This window comes from Alosa sapidissima, chromosome 8 (assembly GCF_018492685.1).
Source record: "Alosa sapidissima isolate fAloSap1 chromosome 8, fAloSap1.pri, whole genome shotgun sequence".
NCBI lineage: Eukaryota > Metazoa > Chordata > Actinopteri > Clupeiformes > Clupeidae > Alosa > Alosa sapidissima.
Genome location: NC_055964.1, coordinates 26,386,763 through 26,405,608, shown reverse-complemented (window position 1 = coordinate 26,405,608; position 18,846 = coordinate 26,386,763). Strand labels below are relative to the sequence as shown.

The 18,846-nt window shown below is 49.1% G+C and overlaps 1 protein-coding gene across 3 annotated transcripts in view; it reads left to right on the top strand.

Moving 5' to 3' along the window:
* fbxl17 (F-box and leucine-rich repeat protein 17) overlaps positions 1-18,846 on the top strand; it is a 212,109-nt gene that overhangs the window by 157,716 nt on the left and 35,547 nt on the right. The window contains exon 9 of one of the 3 annotated variants that reach the window (XM_042102224.1): positions 8,736-8,834. The exons of the other annotated variants lie outside the window; for them this stretch is intronic. Coding sequence (XP_041958158.1) covers positions 8,736-8,743 — 8 coding nt within the window. The 3' untranslated portion in view covers positions 8,744-8,834. Of the gene's footprint in view, positions 1-8,735; positions 8,835-18,846 lie in introns of those variants that run through there. 3 annotated transcript variants of the gene reach the window in all.

Sequence of the window (18,846 nt, the reverse complement as noted above, 5' to 3'; positions counted from 1 at the left end):
GAGTGGGCGAAATCTCTTCCTCACCAATTAAGGCTGTGGTGGCCCTCGCTGGGCCGCTCCCGGTCATGCTGTCAGGTTTCCCCACCTCACGCGCATCACACACACCCACAGCGAGCGCGGTGTGTGACAGCGCTGAAATTACACCGCTCTTCTGGGGAACAGAAAGAAGCGCCACTCTCTCCCTCTCTCCCTCTCTCCCTCTCTTCCTCTCTTTTTCTCTTTTTCTCTTCCTTCCTCTCACTCAGCTACAGCGCTGCTGCTGCTGCTGCTTCTGCGATGTTTGTGGAGCACATATACAGAGAGCACACACTCTCAGAAGTCATTTTAAAGCATAGACTCCCTCCCACACACACACACACACTCACACAAATGAGCAACAACACACACATACACACACACACACACACACACGAGCAACAACACACACACACACACGAGTGACAACATGCCTGCATGAACATGGCAGCATGTTTCTCTCGATCTTTGAGCTACATAACCCTAGGCTGCACCTCTCTCCCTTCCCCTCTCTCTCCCTCTATCTCTCCCTTTCTCTCTCCCTCTCTCTCTCCCCTCCCCTCTCTCTCTTGCTCTCTCTCTCTCTCTCTCTCTCTCTCTCTCTCTCTCTCTCTCTCTCTCTCTCTCTCTCCTCTCTCTCTCTCTCTCTCTCTCTCTCTCTCAGTGAATAGTGAATGGAGCTGGTGGAGAAGGCAGTTTATTTAGTTCTGCTGAGATGTATGTTCAAGCCCAGTGCAGCTCTAATCAGATGGGAGCTGTGGTCAGAGGGAAGAGCAAGGCACTGGGAGGGAGGGGCTGTGATTTCGCATAGTCATCAGGTTGGGCCAGATCGGGGCAGGCGTAGGTTAGTGTTGGACTGGGATTTGCGGGCAGGGGTGGTTTTGGGGAGATGAGTGTGTCATTTCAGGTCAAAGTGGGGCTTTTGAGTCCCTGTGATTGTTTGTTATGCAAGAGTGGTGCTGCAGCTCTGGTCTCTGCTCCCTGCTCTGGGAAGAAGGAGTGAGGTAGGGAGGGAGGGAGGGAGGGAGAGAGAGAGAGGAGAGAGAGAGAGAGAGAGAGAGAGAGAGAGAGAGAGAGAGAGAGAGAGAGAACAGGAGGGAGAGAGGAAGAGAGCAGCAGAGAGAGATCCATTAGGTGCGATGACAGGAAGACAGATTGGGCCCTGTGTGGGAACATGACATTCTAATGGAGCCGCATGTTAATTAAGAGGGAGTTTATTGAAATGTTTCTGTTGCGAGCGGTCAGGTGGAACATGTAATGGATGTCAACAGCATCCACACACACACACACACACACACACACACCACTCACGCACTCACTCACGTGGATATACATATATGTAGAAAGGCACATGCATAATCCTACATCCGGTACATACTCATGCATGTATGCATGCACACAAACACACACACAAACACAGTCATGTGTGCATCGTATAAATGTCTCTGTTTCAGTGTAGGCCGTGTACTGTAATTCTTAGGTTATGTCTTCCTCTTAGGCTCCAGAAAGGTTTGTAGCTGTGGCTTTGATACTGGGGAGATGCTGGGAAACGTGAAGAGGCTGTTTGTTTTGGAAGACTGGAAGAAAGGCGGTCAACTGTTTCCTTTTCCCCACTCGCATAGTTTGGATCACTGCTATCCACAGTGCTTTATACAAGATCCGCTGCAGAAACTCCCCTAACCTCCCGTGTGTGTGTGTGTGTGTGTGTGTGTGTGTGTGTGTGTGTGTGTGTGTGAGAGTGTGTGTGTTTGCGTGCATGCGTGTTGGGGGAGGGGGTCCATTTGAGCACATAAAGCTCTAACCTATGCTTATGAAAGTCATTGTCCAGTCATGGTGATGGTGTGAAAGTGTTACTTTTACACCCGTCTCTTTGGTTCCAATTCACACACATCTGCACAGGGGTCCATTGGGACTTTGGCTTCATCTTTGATTCAGACAAACACCCAACCACTGCTCAGATGCATACACTCATGGAGTACAAGAGTTTGTGGCTGCTTATTTCACACACACACACACACACACACACACACACACACACACACACACACACACACACACACACACACACACACACACACACACACACACACCCCCAGCTGCCTCTTCTCTCCCCGTTGGCTGGGTTTGCTCCAGGCCCAAATGGGCTCGGTGGGGGAGGCGCTCACACAGACGCAGTCATGGAGCTGCGCGCAGAGCAGGGCTGCCAGACTTTAAGTGCGTGCGAGCACAGCGGAGTGCTCCACAAACACTCCCTTTCAGCCTTCACCTGTTGTTCTTGGGGCGGGCAGCGGAGGGCTCTGCCAAAGCACTCGAGCTTTCACACACTTCTGCATTCTGATGTCTTCCACAGAAAAGCAAAACAGAAAAACTCATTTAGCGATTGTGAAACCGAGCTGGAGGTCTCCGGTTGTAATAATAAAGCATAAATTTGACAGTGATGGCAGTGACGCTGCAAGGCAGCACCTAAACCTACTTCTCTGACTGTTCTCCCCGTTCATCTCTTTCTCTGTGATGCACAGCTGGAGGTCTGATGAGGAAGGAGGTGACGTTACTCTTCCCGTGTCATATTGCCACCGCTGTGTTATCGAGGGTGGGTGGCACGCAGGGTGATTTAACACACCCTTCTTCCGCAGCCATACATCTCTATGATGTAGAGGCCTCCAGCTCAAGGTCAGAGGGGACAATCTGTGTGTGTGTGTGTGTGTGTGTGTGTGTGTGTCTGTGTGAGACACCGAGAGAGAGAGAGAGAGAGAGAATGAGTCTGCGCGCAGCAGCGTCTTTAATCAGAGCATCTCGTCCGCGGGGTCTCACACGCCACGTTAAGTTATCGCAGTCTGGCAAGATGAATCTGCGGGCCGCTCCGAGGAGCCGGGCAGCAAAAGAAGGTGTGATTGTGGCTCTCCTGCTCATTGGACATAAATAAGGGAGAGAAAAGGAGAGTGTGTGCTTTTGCTCTAATCTCCCCCGGGGGCCTGACTCTGCATCACAGCGGCCTCGTATTCCTCCGGGACCCCCAATTTAGGAGCGCTGTCATCAGAAAAGACCATGTGTTTTACTGAGGCCATTTATCATTGCAATGTGTGCAGTATTATCACAATTATTATATATATATTATGTCACAGCACATGGTTGTAATAACATGTAATATAATGTAATAAGAGCGTGCGTCATGTAATAACCTGGAAAAGGGTGTAATAACAGAAATGACCAAATGAGCACTTTGATAAGAACTGTAATACCCATTCCTGTCCTTTGTTTAATGTGTATGCCGCTGTAGTTCTAATAATAATGTTAAACATAGCCCTGTAACTCAGCCCTCCTTCTTCCTGACTATTTGGCCCCACTGGCCTCATAAATTTGTGCTCACAACACAAGAGGCCTGGCGACAGGGAGCTGTAAAACTTGTTTCTTGTTCTGTCTCTCCAGGATTTCAGTGCGGCAGCCAGCATTAATTACCCCCAGACAAACCCGCCGATCAAATATTTACCTTAGCGAGGGCCAGCGGCCGCGTGCGAAATGACGCATGAGTGCAGACGTTAGCGTTAGCCTCTGCATCAGGCGTCTGATTTATGCCATGTTGAGGTCAGAGGGGCAGCGGCTAGCCCAGTTCCGCGGGGGGCCACCTCTCTCTCTCTCTCTCTCTCTCCTCTCCTCTCTCTCCTCTCTCTCTCTCTCTCTCTCTCTCTCTCTCTCTCTCTCTCTCTCTCTCTCTCTCTGCCAATGCTGCCAGGAACATAAAGCTCGGCATGGGCAGATTCTTGCAGCGACGCGTAACCCGCTCCGGTGTTCCGCTGACGCCACGTGCTAGGGGCCCCCGAAATGACGGAACGCGGCGGCTAGCGAGGCCAAAGCAAACACGGCAGTGGCGGCAGTGGAGGCCGGGAGACGGCCAGTGTCAGGAGCGGTTATAGTCTTGAGAGAAGCTTCGCGCTGCCCAGCGCGCCGGTCTCTGCCAAGGGACTTTCCTCACCACCCCCTTCCCTCGCTAATTAGCGCAAATTAGCCTCCGGAGCTTTGACACCTGTATGGTGTGGGATGAAAGAGAAAGGAGGTTTAATTGAGTCTGAAAGTTCTAATTAGGAGCGAAGGTATCTGTCTGTTCACTCTCTGCGTCACCTTTTCCAAAGAAGTTAACTCGGGGCTCTGTGGAGATAGATTTAGGTCTAAACTCACGGAAGTTAACTCAGGCTCTGACTGTGGTGATAGATTTAGGCCTAAACTCCGACTCGGACAACTTCCCTGCTTGCCACATGCTAATGAAAGCCATCAAGCTTTCCAGACTGATGGAGCTCACGGAGTTGACTGTTAATGTCAATGTCAATTTATTTATATAGCACATTTAAAAAACAACCAAACAACCAGTTGACCAAAGTGCTGTAACATAAAATCAACACTGTTGTCAACTGTTGTCAGCTGCAGATTCACTCTCACTGTGGCACGAGGGACTTGAAGAACTTCAGTAAACTCTCACCTGACGCAGTTGGGTCTCTGTTTGACAGGAAGTGATGTATGACTGGAAGGGATTGGTTATGAGGAGACTGTCATCAGTGGTGATGCATCACTGTCAGCTGTCACTGTAGGAATGTCCATGTACTTTCACACATACACACACACACACACTCACAAGCACACACACACAAACACACACTCCTGTCATATTCACCTTTGTGCAGTTTTAAAGGCACCCTGCTACACTCTTGGCTTTTCACAACATGACAAAGTAGAACTATAAAAGTGACACTGACATTTATACTTCTCCTAATGCCACGTCTGACTGAATCACATTGTCCCCTCCTACACACCCACACACACACACAAACACACACACAGACACACACATTTTCCCTGTAACCCTCTCTGATTTGCGGCCCATGTGAGCTCCTCTAGGTTAATTGGTGCGGGCGTTTTGAGTCAGGCCGGGCCTCAGAGTTTTTATAGGCTGCTGGAGTCAGTCCAGTCTCCCCGCTAGAGTTCCACTCGACCGGACTTAAGTTATGCACTTTCCCCTGGATGAAGACTGCTCAACGCCACTTTATGCACTGCAATGATAAATACACACACACACACACACACACACACAGAGACACACAGGCAGGAGGAATGGGCAATAATGTGCGGCCTCTCCTCTTTAATCAGAGGAGCTTGTATTTCACATTAAGAGCCTGACATGGATCGGCTGCTCTTTAAACAAATTACAGAGAGATCTCATCAAAAGCAGCCGCCCAACCCCCACAGAAGACTGCATCCACGCGCATCCTCGTGTCTCTGCTCGCATTAATGTTCCCCACAAGCGTGTTCCCCCTCTCTGGAAGATGAATTGCTCATTAAGTAATGTGAAAAGGATAGTTTAACGTTGGTTTGTCACACGTAATCCAGCAGAAACTGCAATTAACCGGAAACAAGCGGAGTTATTCATTACACACCGTATGCACACACAGTTCTCCTCAAGCAGAACTTTTTACACGAAGCTCAGAAAGTTCGCTCCGTGAGACGGGCGTGACCTCGTGACCCCGAGCCCATTAGGAGGCTCCCAGTTGCTCCGTGACCCAACCGTGTGGAGACAGACAGACAGACAGACAGACCCAGAGTGAGGCGCACCATCTGACGGCTCTGACCTTTGTCTTGTGTGTGACCTCGCCGGTGCCCATGGGTCATCTATGGATGCAGGACCACTGCAAATACTGTACACATGGCCAACACGCAGGGCGTGAGAGGAGGCGTTGAGGCATCTCTGGGGTCAGTAGGCATCAGGTTTTGGAGGTGTTGAGATGTCGGAGGGTGACACCACATATCAGTGACCTTCATGACCTCTGAACTCCGGTGACCCTTGTGAAGGTCCTCTGTCTTCATGCTCCAAACGACCAGCCTCTATCTCTCATTTTAGTTGAGAGCCAGAAACAGCATGGACATGTGTCCCCTCACACATGCATGTATACATACTGTAAACACCAGCCACACTCTCTCTCTCTCTCTCTTTCTCCAACACACACACGCACACACACTCAAGCTCCATCTCTAGACTCAATTGATTTCTTCCCCAGACTTGCCCTGTGTGCCGAGAATGACGTTTCACAAAATCAACAGAGTAACATCTCTGACAGCCAAAAAAATGTTTTTATTCTGCTGGGGGAAAACCAAAGAGAGAGAGAGAGAAGGAGAGGGAAAGAGAGATGGCTAACATTGTCAGAGAGAAAAAGAGAGACCGTGGAGAGAGAGAGAGAGAGAGAGGAGAAATGATTCCTGCCATGCTGGCCTGCCACACCGTGTCCCATTCCCCCATGAGGCAGTGCATTTCTCAGGCGGCCGGATTGCTGCTGACAGGGCGTGGAGTGGCCGAGCATGCTGCAAATGTAAAGGTCTGCCTCAGACGAGCTCTGACCTTATCAATGCTCAGACCTCATCCATCTCTACCTGAGCCGCTGTCGCATCACATCCCATCACCAGGGGCCCCTGTGTCTGCTTTCTACCACTCCTTCCCTCCCTCCTCCTCTCTCTCCCTCTCTTTTCTCCATAGCCCTCTTATTTCCTTCCTTGTTCACTCTCTAAACCCTGCCATTCCTCTTGCCCCGCTGCCCTCTCACTTGTGCTTTCTCACTCTTTCTTTTTTTTCCCTCTAACTCCTCACCATCCATCTCTGTTTATTATACTGTGTGTTTCATTAACCTTTCCTCTCTCTCCTCTACTTCAAATTCTGTTTCCTTCCATCTTTCTCTTTCTACCCCCTCCCTCCCTCTATCTCTCTCTCCCTCCCTCTCTCTCTCTCCCTCCCTCTCTCTCTCTCTCTCTCTCTCTCTCTCTCTCTCTCTCTCTCTCTCTCTCTCTCTCTCTCTCTCTCCCTCCCTCATCTGTGGTTAGAGCTACATGCCCTGCATTGTGACACTGGAGTGTTTCATTGCCTCTCCACATGTGTGCTGGTTTACTTGCGTGCATGCGTGATTGAGTGTGTGTGTGTGTGTGTGTGTGTGTGTGTGAGTGTGAGTGTGAGAGTGTGGCTGTGCATGTCAGATGGCTTGAAGCTGGAGCGAGTGTGTCCCAGTTGTGGCTCGACGGCTGGGTTGACTGCACAGTGGAGCCATGGCTGGGATGAGGCTCATTGTGTGTGTGTGTGTGTGTGTGGTACAGGAGCAGCACATGCGCTCACCTTCATCGGCGCGCTCACCTGAGGGAGACCTCCCCTGGCCTCAGGCCAGAAGCAGACTCACGCTCCACAGCCACACGTGTTCAGCCTTATAATGCAGTTGGTTTCACCATTATGCAAGCTTTTCCTTGAATGCACTCCAAAGAGCCACACTTGAGTCCTGCCATCACATGTTTCACTTCAATGAGGGTAGAGGTAACATCTAATATGAACTGATGAACAAAGGAATTGCTATTAAAACATTAATAATAATAAGTGTTATAATACATTATACTACATACATATGAATACCTTTGATGTTAGTATCAACATCAGACATAACATTGATGGTTGATACCCATGCAAATCATACTGCATTATAGAACTTTCTAGAACAAATTCTCGTTAATTCTTTGCAGTGTTTGAAACATAGTAAAACATTAGAATGTGCTTGAATAGCAATGAAAAGTACATTTATTTTTCTCTTAGCCTCTCTAGAATTATTTGTAATTGTGCACTTAATCTGAGAAGAGAAAAACAAGGATAATGAACTAGAGTGTGTCAGATACACACTCTCCTCCTCTGGCTGTTTCACAAGTGTCTAGCAGCACACTTGATTTCATTTATTCAGCAAGTTTTTGACAGAATACTTGAATGGAAATTAAAACAGCACTGAAGTCAGCCATTAGTGGTGTGTTCTAACACGAAACAGAGCGACAGCATGAACACATTCAATTCAATAATATTTCAAATGGCAGCAGCTTCTTTACATTGGCAGGGGCCAACATTATATTACAGCAACTGACTACTTATGACGATGGAAGTGTTATTATTGTATTGGCTCTTAGTCAGGCTTCGTGCATGGTTTCTGTTCAGTTTTGCAAAAAACGCACACAGTATTCAGTCTTTCAAGACATTCATGGGCCACAGTAATCAGTAGTGGTTGCACTCCAGGCACAGAGATGCAGCGCACCTTTTCCCATACTGAGAGCTGCCTTTGAGTTCTCTCTCCAGGGAGCTACCCCCAGTGGTTACTGAGCGGGGAGCTTATTAGGGGATGTTGGTACGAATGCCCACAGGCAACGTCTAAAAGCAGCAGTAGTGCTTTCGAGAGGCTGCGCTTGGGAACGGCGAGACGTTTAGAGACAGGTGGAACAGTGATGAATGTGTGTGTCAGGCTGAGTTAGGGCCAGCCTCCGTGTCGTCCGTGTTCAATCCGCGTGGTTTGTGAGCGGCAGATGAAGGGCTGGGGGCTGCTGCGTGTAAGTGAGCAGTGACAGGCCGAGCCTTCCGCCGCAGAGACGCTGATTAATTACAGCCAAGATGATGGCAGAGAGGGGGGGGATCAGAGATGGACTCAAAGGGTGCGTGTGTGTGTGTGCGCGCGCGCGTGTGTGTGTGTGTGTGTGCGCGTGTGTGTGCGCGTGTGCGCACGCGCGCGTGTGTGTGTGCGTGTGCGCGCGCGCACGTGTGCGTGTGCATTAATTTCCCTCTTAAAGAAGTGCATACATCCGCCTGTTTGTGTGCTTCAGAGTGTGTGTGCGAGTAGCATGTGTGCATGGGTTTGTACATGTGTCCTTACAGAGCTCTCCTGCCTTCACAGCCCCCTGATACCTGCTCATATTACAATCTGCATGCTGATTTGAAGTCCCTGGTGGCGCGCCAGCTGCAGCTCTCACACTACACAGACCCAGTCAGACAGCGGTTGTGTCTGCTCATGTTGGATGAGAAGCTATAGGAAGAGGCTTGGCCTATAGCAGAGGTGGGAGTAAGTCACACATGTGCAAGTCACAAGCAAGTCTCAAGTCTTAACCTTCAAGTCTCAAGCAAGTCCAAGTCATTTTTTGTGACAGTCGAGCAAGTCAAGTCAAGTCATAGCTTGGGTCAAGCAAGTCAAATCAAGTCATAGCCAAATCATTGAAATTCATGATGATGTACCCATGTTTTCATTTTAAAATAAGCTACAATAGGCTAGTTATAAACTGCTGGAGTTTTATTTGTAACAAACAAATAGACATTGCATTCATTCAAGCCACATAGCCTACTGTACATCTGAACGGTTTATAGAATAAGATGAAATGTATACGAATACCTATTATAAAATAGCCTATTATTGTTTCAATATGCCTCATATATTAGGTAGCCTAGCTACATCAAATCATGAAAATATATTCAAACAGTTCAGGTTACACCTGTCCTGACCTGTCACATCTCCAGGGAATCAATAATGTTGAAAAAGTGAACTAATCAATCAATCAAACGCTGCGGCCGACGTCACTGCCAAACTTTGACAAGCGCAACAGCGCAATGGGTTTTAGGAGGGTTTAGGACCGTCAATGCTATATCATATTATACATAAGCCTAACATGTGAAATGAGCTACTTTTCTATGCTGATTGCTGGCAGTTAGCTAGGCCTACTTACTGTTGTTAGCCTACTACTAGGCTGTAACGTATGGAACAGGGACGTGTTTAAGAGGGAGGGAGAAAGAGAGGCGCTTAGGATAGGTTACATTGGCAACATTTTCACTATATATCAAGATTAAACTTAGACAAGAAAATGTTTCACTTTGCCATCACACATTTTAACCTAATATGGCGTTAACTAAAAAGCATAATAGATTCAAAGCCAACTCTTAACATGCCTCAAATTTGACGTTAGGTTTCTAACACAACTAACTTCGGATGAAAATCAACGTGGTGGTGGTTATGTCGCTGTTTTGCACACTTGCAGACTGCTGTTAATTTCTCCTTTGACTTGTCAGATACATCATCTGTGAAGCCTTCCATATTAACGTAGAGCCTTCCATATTTGCAAGTTAGAGCCTTCCATATTTGCAAGTTAGCCTACCTCAGTCTCATTTGATCTGGCACTTGCTGTTGGTCTGTCGCGTCGCATCACTTAGTACAATGACAGGTTCGCTCGCGTGACGCATGCAACAGCACCTAAGCAGATTTTCTAAAATCGTAAAGTTAACTCCTTAATATCTATGAAAAAAATAAAAAGTCAAGTCATTTCAAGTCATTTGTCATAAGTCTAAGTCAAGTCTCAAGTCATGAATAGTCAAAGTCAAGTCGTGTCTTTCAAACATGTTGATCAAGCAAGTCTCAAGTCTTAAAAAATGTGACTCGAGTCTGACTCGAGTCAAGTCATGTGACTCGAGTCCCCCATGTCTGCCCTATAGTAAAGCAGTAAACAACTGCATCAGCAGCACATATGCACGCAGACAGCAGCTACAGAAAGCCATCAATCAGCATCCATTTGTTGACCACAGAAAAACACACACACACACACACTCTCTCTCTCTCTCTCTCACACACACACACACACACACACACACCTTTGTTTCACAGCCCCTATAAACACAAACAAACACAAAATCTCAGTTGTTTATCCCTCATTGCTGCGCATTGCCTTTGCAATCAGGCTATGTCTTTGGAGGCTGTAAGAAATGCTCAACCTCACAGCAAGTTTCCGCTCTCATCAAACATGCTGGTGCGCCGAAGGAAGTGTGTGTGTGTGTGTGTGTGTGTATGTATGTGTGTGTGTGTGTTCTTTTTAGGCATTTCCCCTCTATTATGCACAGCTACCAATGACGCAAGGCATTACATGCCATATGTTCTGCTTTCTAACATGCAGCAAGCATTAATCAGCAGGAAATGGATGTATAGGTACTGATTTATCTAGCATATAATGGCAGGGATTGGAAAGAGCTCATTGTTCATTTCCTCACTACAGAACACAGAGACACTCCTATAAGCCAGTTCTGTGCACAAAGAGAAACCTCACACAGGTTCTACTGACCTGAGACAGAGTGGAATATGATGGACTTTTCACAAGTCACATTTGATAAAAGTCCTTGCCAAAAGAATTATGTAAATGTCTCACATCTCTCTCTCTCTCCTTCTCTCTCTCTCTCTCTGTGTCTCTGTGTGTGTGTGCACGCTTAAGTGTGTGTGTGTGTGTGTGTGAGAGAGAGAGTGAGTTAGCTCACCTCCGGATCCTCTCCAGGAGAGCTCTTTATGAGTGGCCTGTGGCCCTGCGTGCGGTGACAGCTCTTGGCTGGAGCCTCAGCCCAGAAACAAATGGGGCTGTGAGCGCCACTGTCTCCTACAATAATCCATAGTGTTAAAAAAGCCCCATCGATTGGCCGTGCTCTCCCACACACACACGGACGGCAGGAGAACAGTACTGCCCTCGTCCAGACATGAGCTGTCCACCTGGCCGTCGTCTCAGCGCTGATGCTATTGGATTTTTCCCCTTCTTGCTCTCTCTGACTCTGTCTCTTTGACTCTGTCTCATCCTCCCTCTCTTACACAAACACACACACACACACACACACACACACACACACAGAGAGAGAGAGAGAGAGTATTGATTTTCAATTTAACAGAGAAATATTATTTTCAACTGCCACCTCTTAAATTGGTTATATTTAAAAAGGACAGCGATGGATGACTCTCCATCTCTCTTTCTCTGTAGCTCTATATTCTCTCATTCAGTTTCTATCTCTCTCCTGTTCAAACTCTCCTCCCTCTCTCCTCCCTCTCTCTGACTCGTTATCTCTCTCTCCGCCTCCTCCCCAGCTGCTTAAATGACTCTGTTGAGTTTAATTAATGGCTGATCGGACCTGTTAATATGGTTGACATTTTAATCTCGACGCAGATGAATCCACAGTATCATAGGGGCCCAGATGGTCATTTGGAACAAGTAGTGGAGGCTCTGTATGAGGATGGCTGAAGAGCTGTCTCTCTCTCTCTCTCTCTCTCTCTCTCTCTCTCTGTGCGCAGTAGATAAGTCTTCCAGGGTTCACAGGGCTGTGCATGGGTGGAGAGCACACGCTGTCTTAGGGTGTGGACGGGACATGACCGTCTGGCTGCGTGTGTAAAGGAGAAGAGAAGGTGCCGACATTCCCAGGGCCTGGCCGCCGGCCTTTGACCTTTCTGACACGTGGCATTAGCGAGCCTCTCTGTGACCCCCGACGCCTCGGTCCAAAGACGTCAGCGTCCGAGCATGTGACCCTCTCCTCTCTTCTCCTCTCCTCTCCTCTCCTCTCCACTCTTCTCCTCTCCTCTCCTCTCCACTCCTCTCCTCTCCTCCCCTCTCTTCTCCTCTCCTCCCCTCTCTTGTCTTCTCCTCTCCTCTCCTCTCCACTCCTCTCCTCTCCTCCCCTCTCTTCTCCTCTCCTCCCCTCTCTTGTCTTCTCCTCTCCCCTCCTCTCCTCTCCTCTCCTCTCTTCTCCACTCCTCCCCTCTCCTCTCCTCTCCCCTCCTCTCCCTGCTCAGCCTCGGCTCGTCTGTCAGCACCCTCACACTCCTCCAGTGTGGGCTCCATATGTGACCCAGACAGAGAGAGAAAGGGTGGGGGAAGATGCAGGGTGTAGCTCTAGAGTCTTAGTCCAGTCTCTCTAGAGTATTAGTCCAGTCTCTCTAGAGTATTTAGTCCAGTCTCTCTAGAGTATTAGTCCAGTCTCTCTAGAGTATCAGTCCAGTCTCTCTAGAGTATTAGTCCAGTCTCTCTAGAGTATCAGTCCAGTCTCTCTAGAGTATCAGTCCAGTCTCTCTAGATTATTAGTCCAGTCTCTCTAGAGTATTAGTCCAGTCTCTTAGTCCAGTCTCTCTAGAGTATTAGTCCAGAGTATTAGTCCAGTCTCTCTAGAGTATTAGTCCAGTCTCTCTAGAGTATTAGTCCAGTCTCTCTAGAGTATTAGTCCAGTCTCTTAGTCCAGTCTCTCTAGAGTATTAGTCCAGAGTATTAGTCCAGTCTCTAGAGTCTTAGTCCAGTCTCTCTAGAGTATTAGTCCAGTCTCTGAGAGGCTCTCCCTTTCCCTTACCCATGGAGCCCACCCGCTCTCCCAGGGGGATGTTCATCAGGTGTCTGGTGACTCTGTGTTGTGCATGACCGAGCTGTACGTCAGGAGCATTGGAGTCACGCCCTCGGCGTCAGGGAGGAGGTGCGCTCACACACACCCGCATGAGCAGTGCGGACTCGGCGTCAGGGAGGAGGTGCGCTCACACACATCCGCATGAGCAGTGCGGACTCGGCGTCAAGGAGGAGGTGCGCTCACACACACCCGCATGAGCAGTGCGGACTCGGCGTCAGGGAGGAGGTGCGCTCACACACACCCGCATGAGCAGTGCGGACTCGGCGTCAGGGAGGAGGTGCGCTCACACACACCCGCATGAGCAGTGCGGACTCGGCGTCAAGGAGGAGGTGCGCTCACACACACCCGCATGAGCAGTGCGGACTCGGCGTCAAGGAGGAGGTGCGCTCACACACACCCGCATGAGCAGTGCGGACTCGGCGTCAAGGAGGAGGTGCGCTCACACACACCCGCATGAGCAGTGCGGACTCAGCATCAGGGAGGAGGTGCGCTCACACACACCCGCATGAGCAGTGGGACTCAGCATCAGGGAGGAGGTGCGCTCACACACACCCGCATGAGCAGTGGGACTCGGCATCAGGGAGGAGGTGCGCTCACACACACCCGCATGAGCAGTGGGACTCGGCATCAGGGAGGAGGTGCGCTCACACACACCCGCATGAGCAGTGCGGACTCGGCATCAGGGAGGAGGTGCGCTCACACACACCCGCATGAGCAGTGGGACTCGGCGTCAGGGAGGAGGTGCGCTCACACACACCCGCATGAGCAGTGGGACTCGGCATCAGGGAGGAGGTGCGCTCACACACACCCGCATGAGCAGTGGGACTCGGCGTCAGGGAGGAGGTGCGCTCACACACACCCGCATGAGCAGTGGGACTCGGCATCAGGGAGGAGGTGCGCTCACACACACCCGCATGAGCAGTGGGACTCGGCATCAGGGAGCAGACTGCAGGAGAGAAGTGGAGAGGCTCAAATGGAGCTTTTAGCACATTTCACACATGAAGGAAAACAGAGCAGTGTGTTGATCTGAGCAGTGTTGATCTGACACTAAAGTGCTGAAAACAGAGCAGTGTTGATCTGACACTAAAGTGCTGAAAACAGAGCAGTGTTGATCTGACACTGAAGTGCTGTAAACAGAGCAGTGTTGATCTGACACTGAAGTGCTGTAAACAGAGCAGTGTTGATCTGACACTAAAGTGCTGAAAACAGAGCAGTGTTGATCTGACACTAAAGTGCTGTAGCCTGCATGACATTCACAACTGCCACACATAGTATTTTCAAAGTGTTAACCGTCCTGCAATGCAGGTATTCATCAGGATATTGTTTACTCAGTGTGTGGTGATTTTAGCTGGAAATGCTGATAGATGTGCAGTAAATTGATTGCACACTTACACTCTCACACACAGACACACACACACACACACACACACTCTCACACATACACACACACACACACATACACACACATACACACACACACAACAGACACTTACACACAGACACTCACACTCTCTCTCTCTCTCTCTCTCTCTTACACACACACACACAGACACACACAGTGTCCTTGTGTCAGTAGGGGGCAGACTTGCTCTCTGCCTCCAGCTCTCCACCTCTTCCACTGCCTACCCCTGACCTACAGTCAGCCTATCCTTGGGCCTGTCTCAGATCTACCACTGCCAGACTGATTCCAAAACAGCCATGCCACTTTTTTTTTTTCTCAGAAAAGTAACATTTTGTTTTTGTACTCTAGCAGTCTAGTAGTACTGTATGTGGGTTAGGGTTAGTGTGAGTATTAGTGTAGTAATAGAGTCTGTCTGAGTTATGTCTGTGTGACTGTGTATTTGTAAGGCCTATAAGAGTGGTATGGCACCCTGTAGGTCTTTCCCCTGAATACATACCTATGCACAGTAGCGGAGTAAGCCCAGGATTGATCTTAAACAGTGGAGTGAACTGCTGTAGTATTGTCAGAAAGCCCTCAGGCACGTAGACATAGACATAGCCTGAGGATAGTCATCGTTGTTTAACACACTTAAAACGCAAGCAGCGTATGTATTTGCAGGGCTGTTGGAGAGTGTCTTTAAGAAGATCTATGCAGTGAGAGCACTGGACAATCCAATATATCACTCTGCATGGCTCCATCCTCATGCCCATCTACGTCATGCTGCTACTTGTGCACAGGTGTGGCTATACAGTGGATTGGTACACTCTGTTGAGAAATATAAACTTGTGTGTGTGTGTGTGTGTGTGTGTGTGTGTGTTTGGGGTTTCAGTCTGTGTGTCCCTGAGACTGTGCCTGTCCTTTGCGTTGTGATGTGTGCGTGTGCATGTGTGTGTGTGTGTGTGTTGGGAGCTGAGAGGAGAGGACTCCATTAGAGTAATGAGTTTTATATTTATGGAGGCGCTGCTTCAGGCTACACAGTGTGGGGCCACAGGCCAGTGCTCTGGAGAACCACCACGCTAAATCTCCCCTCACACACACACACACACACACACACCACAGTGTCCCCCCCACCACAGTGTGCCCCGTCCAGCATGTGTGTGTACACGTTTTCCGTGTGCGTGCGCGTGTGTGTGTGTGTGTGTGTGTGTGTGTGAGGAGACATGCCTGACTCATTTGCAAATGTCTTCTTGGGATTCTCGTGTGTAACTCAGACTGGTCTGATCCGGCCTCACAGCCCTAAGGGCTCAGAAGCAGGAGGTCAATTGTGTGTGTGTGTGTGTGTGTGTGTGTGTGTGTGTGTGTGTGTGTGTGTGTGTGTGTGTGTGTGTGTGTGTGTGTGTGTGTGTGTCACATAGAGAGAGAGAGACATCATAGTGGTTGTCCATATGTGTTTTCATGCCATAAGAGAGTGGGTTTTTTTGTTGTTCATACAAGTGTGTGTCTGTGGACATATGTGAGCACAATGACAACTCCTTTAAGAAAGAAAATAGCACACACATACTGTGTCTGTGTGTGTGTGTGTGTGTGTGTGTGTGTGTGACCGAGGGAGAGAGGAGCAGACAGAGTGAGGGATCAGTAATTGCTGTAGTGAGGTGAGGTGTTTGTGCGGTGTGAGTGGCGAGCGTAATCAGCCCAGAGAGGGAGGAGTGATTAGGGGAAATGAGAAAAAGAGACGAGCTGCAGCGCGAGCAGGAATACTGATGCTGCTAGTTGCTGTTGTGGTGGTTGTTGTTGTTGTTGTTGTTGTTGTTGTTGTGTCAGACGGCATCTACATGAGAGATTGGAGGAGAGGCTGTTTCCACCATGAGACCTTTTACAATCTTCTGTCCTGTGCTGCCGGCACTGTGTGGCGGCTGAGTGCACCACAGGTCAGACAGTTGTATGGCCATGACTTTTTGAAGTTTGCTGGCCAATTTGCAGGTGTGTGTGTGTGTGTGTGTGTGTGTGTGTGTGTGTGTGTGTGTGTGTGTGTGTTTCTTTCACTTTAATACGTTGTTCTCATTATGCGGGTGGACCTTTGTAGATTCCTTCTGTGAGTTAACACACTTTAAGCTGACCTGTCACCTCCTCCAGCCTCCCTTGTTCTCTCCTCCTCTCTCTCTCCCTCTCTCTCCCCCTCTCTCCCTCTCTCTCCCTCTCTCTCCCTCTTTCCCCCTCTCTCTCTCCCTCGTTCTCCTTGTCTTCTGTAAGAACAGTCAGAGCGGGTCACCTCAGTGAAGCCCTGCCGTGTAATCTGGCCTAAAGGCTCATTGTTGTCCGGCCGAGCTTCCTGACCCTCCTTTGTCCTCTCCCCCTTTCTTCCTCCCTCTCTCTCTCCCTTTGTCCCCCTTTTTTAATCCACGCCGCGGGTGACGCCCTCGTACCTACGGCTCTCACTGCGCTGGCCGGAGCTGCCGTTGTCACGGAGAAGACACCCCCACTCCCTCGCACTACACACACACACACACACACACACACACACACACACACACACGAGTGCCTTAGTCTCAGCGCCGTTTCCCAGCCGAGAGACGCCTGTTAGATGTTCTGCTCCGTCGTCGTGATGTTCCCCTCCTCTCTCTCCCCCTCCTTCTCTCTCTTTCGCCCCCTTCTTCCCCCCTTCCCCTCATCCGACAGCCTCAGACGGACGCCACAGGACGGACTGCAGACGGAGAGAGAGAGAGAGAGAGAGATGAAAAGAAAGAGGGGGAGGGAGAGAGAGAGAAAGGGAGCGCTGGAGGGTGGAGGAGAGGAAGAGCGACTGCAGGGGAGATGTGGAAGAAAGAGAGGGAAGGTGTGTGTGTGTGTGTGTGGGGGGGGGGGGGGGGGTGCTGACAGGGAAGTGTTTAGCACTGCTTCCTTGTGACCAGTGAGTTAGTCTTCCATCACAGAGCCAGACTCCTACACACACACACACACACACACACACACACACACACACACACACACACTCTCACTCACTCCCACACATGTTTTTTTTATCCTGGGCAGTTCGGAGCAGTGAAGCAGAGCTACCTGTAGTAGACTCAAGGGGGACATGACTATCAGACGTGCACATATCCGTGTGTGTAGAGTAGACACAGGAGAATGCACCCCCCTACACACACACACACACACACACACACACACACACACACACACACACAATTCTCTTCTCCTTTGAATCAACCCTTCTTTTACATTTCTTATTAATAGCATTGTGCGTGTGCGTCTGTGTGTGTATGAATGACAAGTGAACAGTGTGTGCATGTGAGTGTAACTTGAGTGTGAAGTACAGAACTGAGATTGTGTGAGTGTGTGTGTCTTAGGTCTTTAAGCTCCGTGAAGTCAAGCAGTTTCTCCTTTATGGTTGTATATGTGAGCAGTGGTGTGGAACTGTGTCTCACACACTCAAATGCAAAACCTCGGTCATTCTTTCTCTCTTTCACACACACACACACATTTTGCTGTTTGATGTGGTCAGCGGTGGGCAACAGACAGGAAGTGACCCGAAACTCAGAGGTCAGCCAGACACACAGAAGGGGAAGCAGAGGGGAACACAAGAGAGAAAGATAGAGAGACACTGGCATAAGAGAAAGATAGACAGAGTATAAAAGAGAGAGAGAGAGAGAGAGAGAAGAAAGAGAGGGAGAGAGACGGAGAGCAGGTTCTCGTAGGTCAAGTCAGCAAGCCTGTTTACAAAGGCAGAGCAAACACATATGCACACACACACACACACACACACACACTCCCAGAGGGCTTTCTCTGCCTTTTGTAGCCCAAGAATAGTAGTACACAGACCTGCTGAACCTATCCTGACCTTCAGTCATGTGATCACACAGTAAACACACGTTTGTGTGTTATTTGTGTGTGTATGTGCAAGTGTGTCTGAGAGAAAGATTTATGTTTGTGTGTGTGTGTGTGTGTGTGTGCTTCATCTGTATGTGGAGCTGTTAGTGTTTGTGTGTGTTTGACCCTTGTGTGTGTGTTTGAGAGAACAGCTTATCTGCCCCAGACTGAAGCTCTTTGCTCTGTGTCCTTGCCTCTCAGACCGTTACAAATTAGCGGTGTGTTTTTTCAGGTGAATTGGGAGATGGTGTGGAGAGATAGCGCTGCTAGTGGCACCATCAGTGTGTGTGTGTGTGTGTGTGTGGTCATCTTACCCCAAGGTCTCCGCCTCCCACTCCTGCCTCTCCTAATGATAGAAACTGAGACCTCTATGGATCTTAAGCTTAACACACACACACACACACACACTCACTTACACACACACACACACACACACACACACACTCGCTCACTTACCACCTCTTATGGAAACCATGACTGCTGCATTGCTCTTAAGCTGTCATTTAACATGAATACAGTCATTACCATTTCAGTGTAGCTGTCAATCATACTGGACCATAATAGTACATACATATATACACAT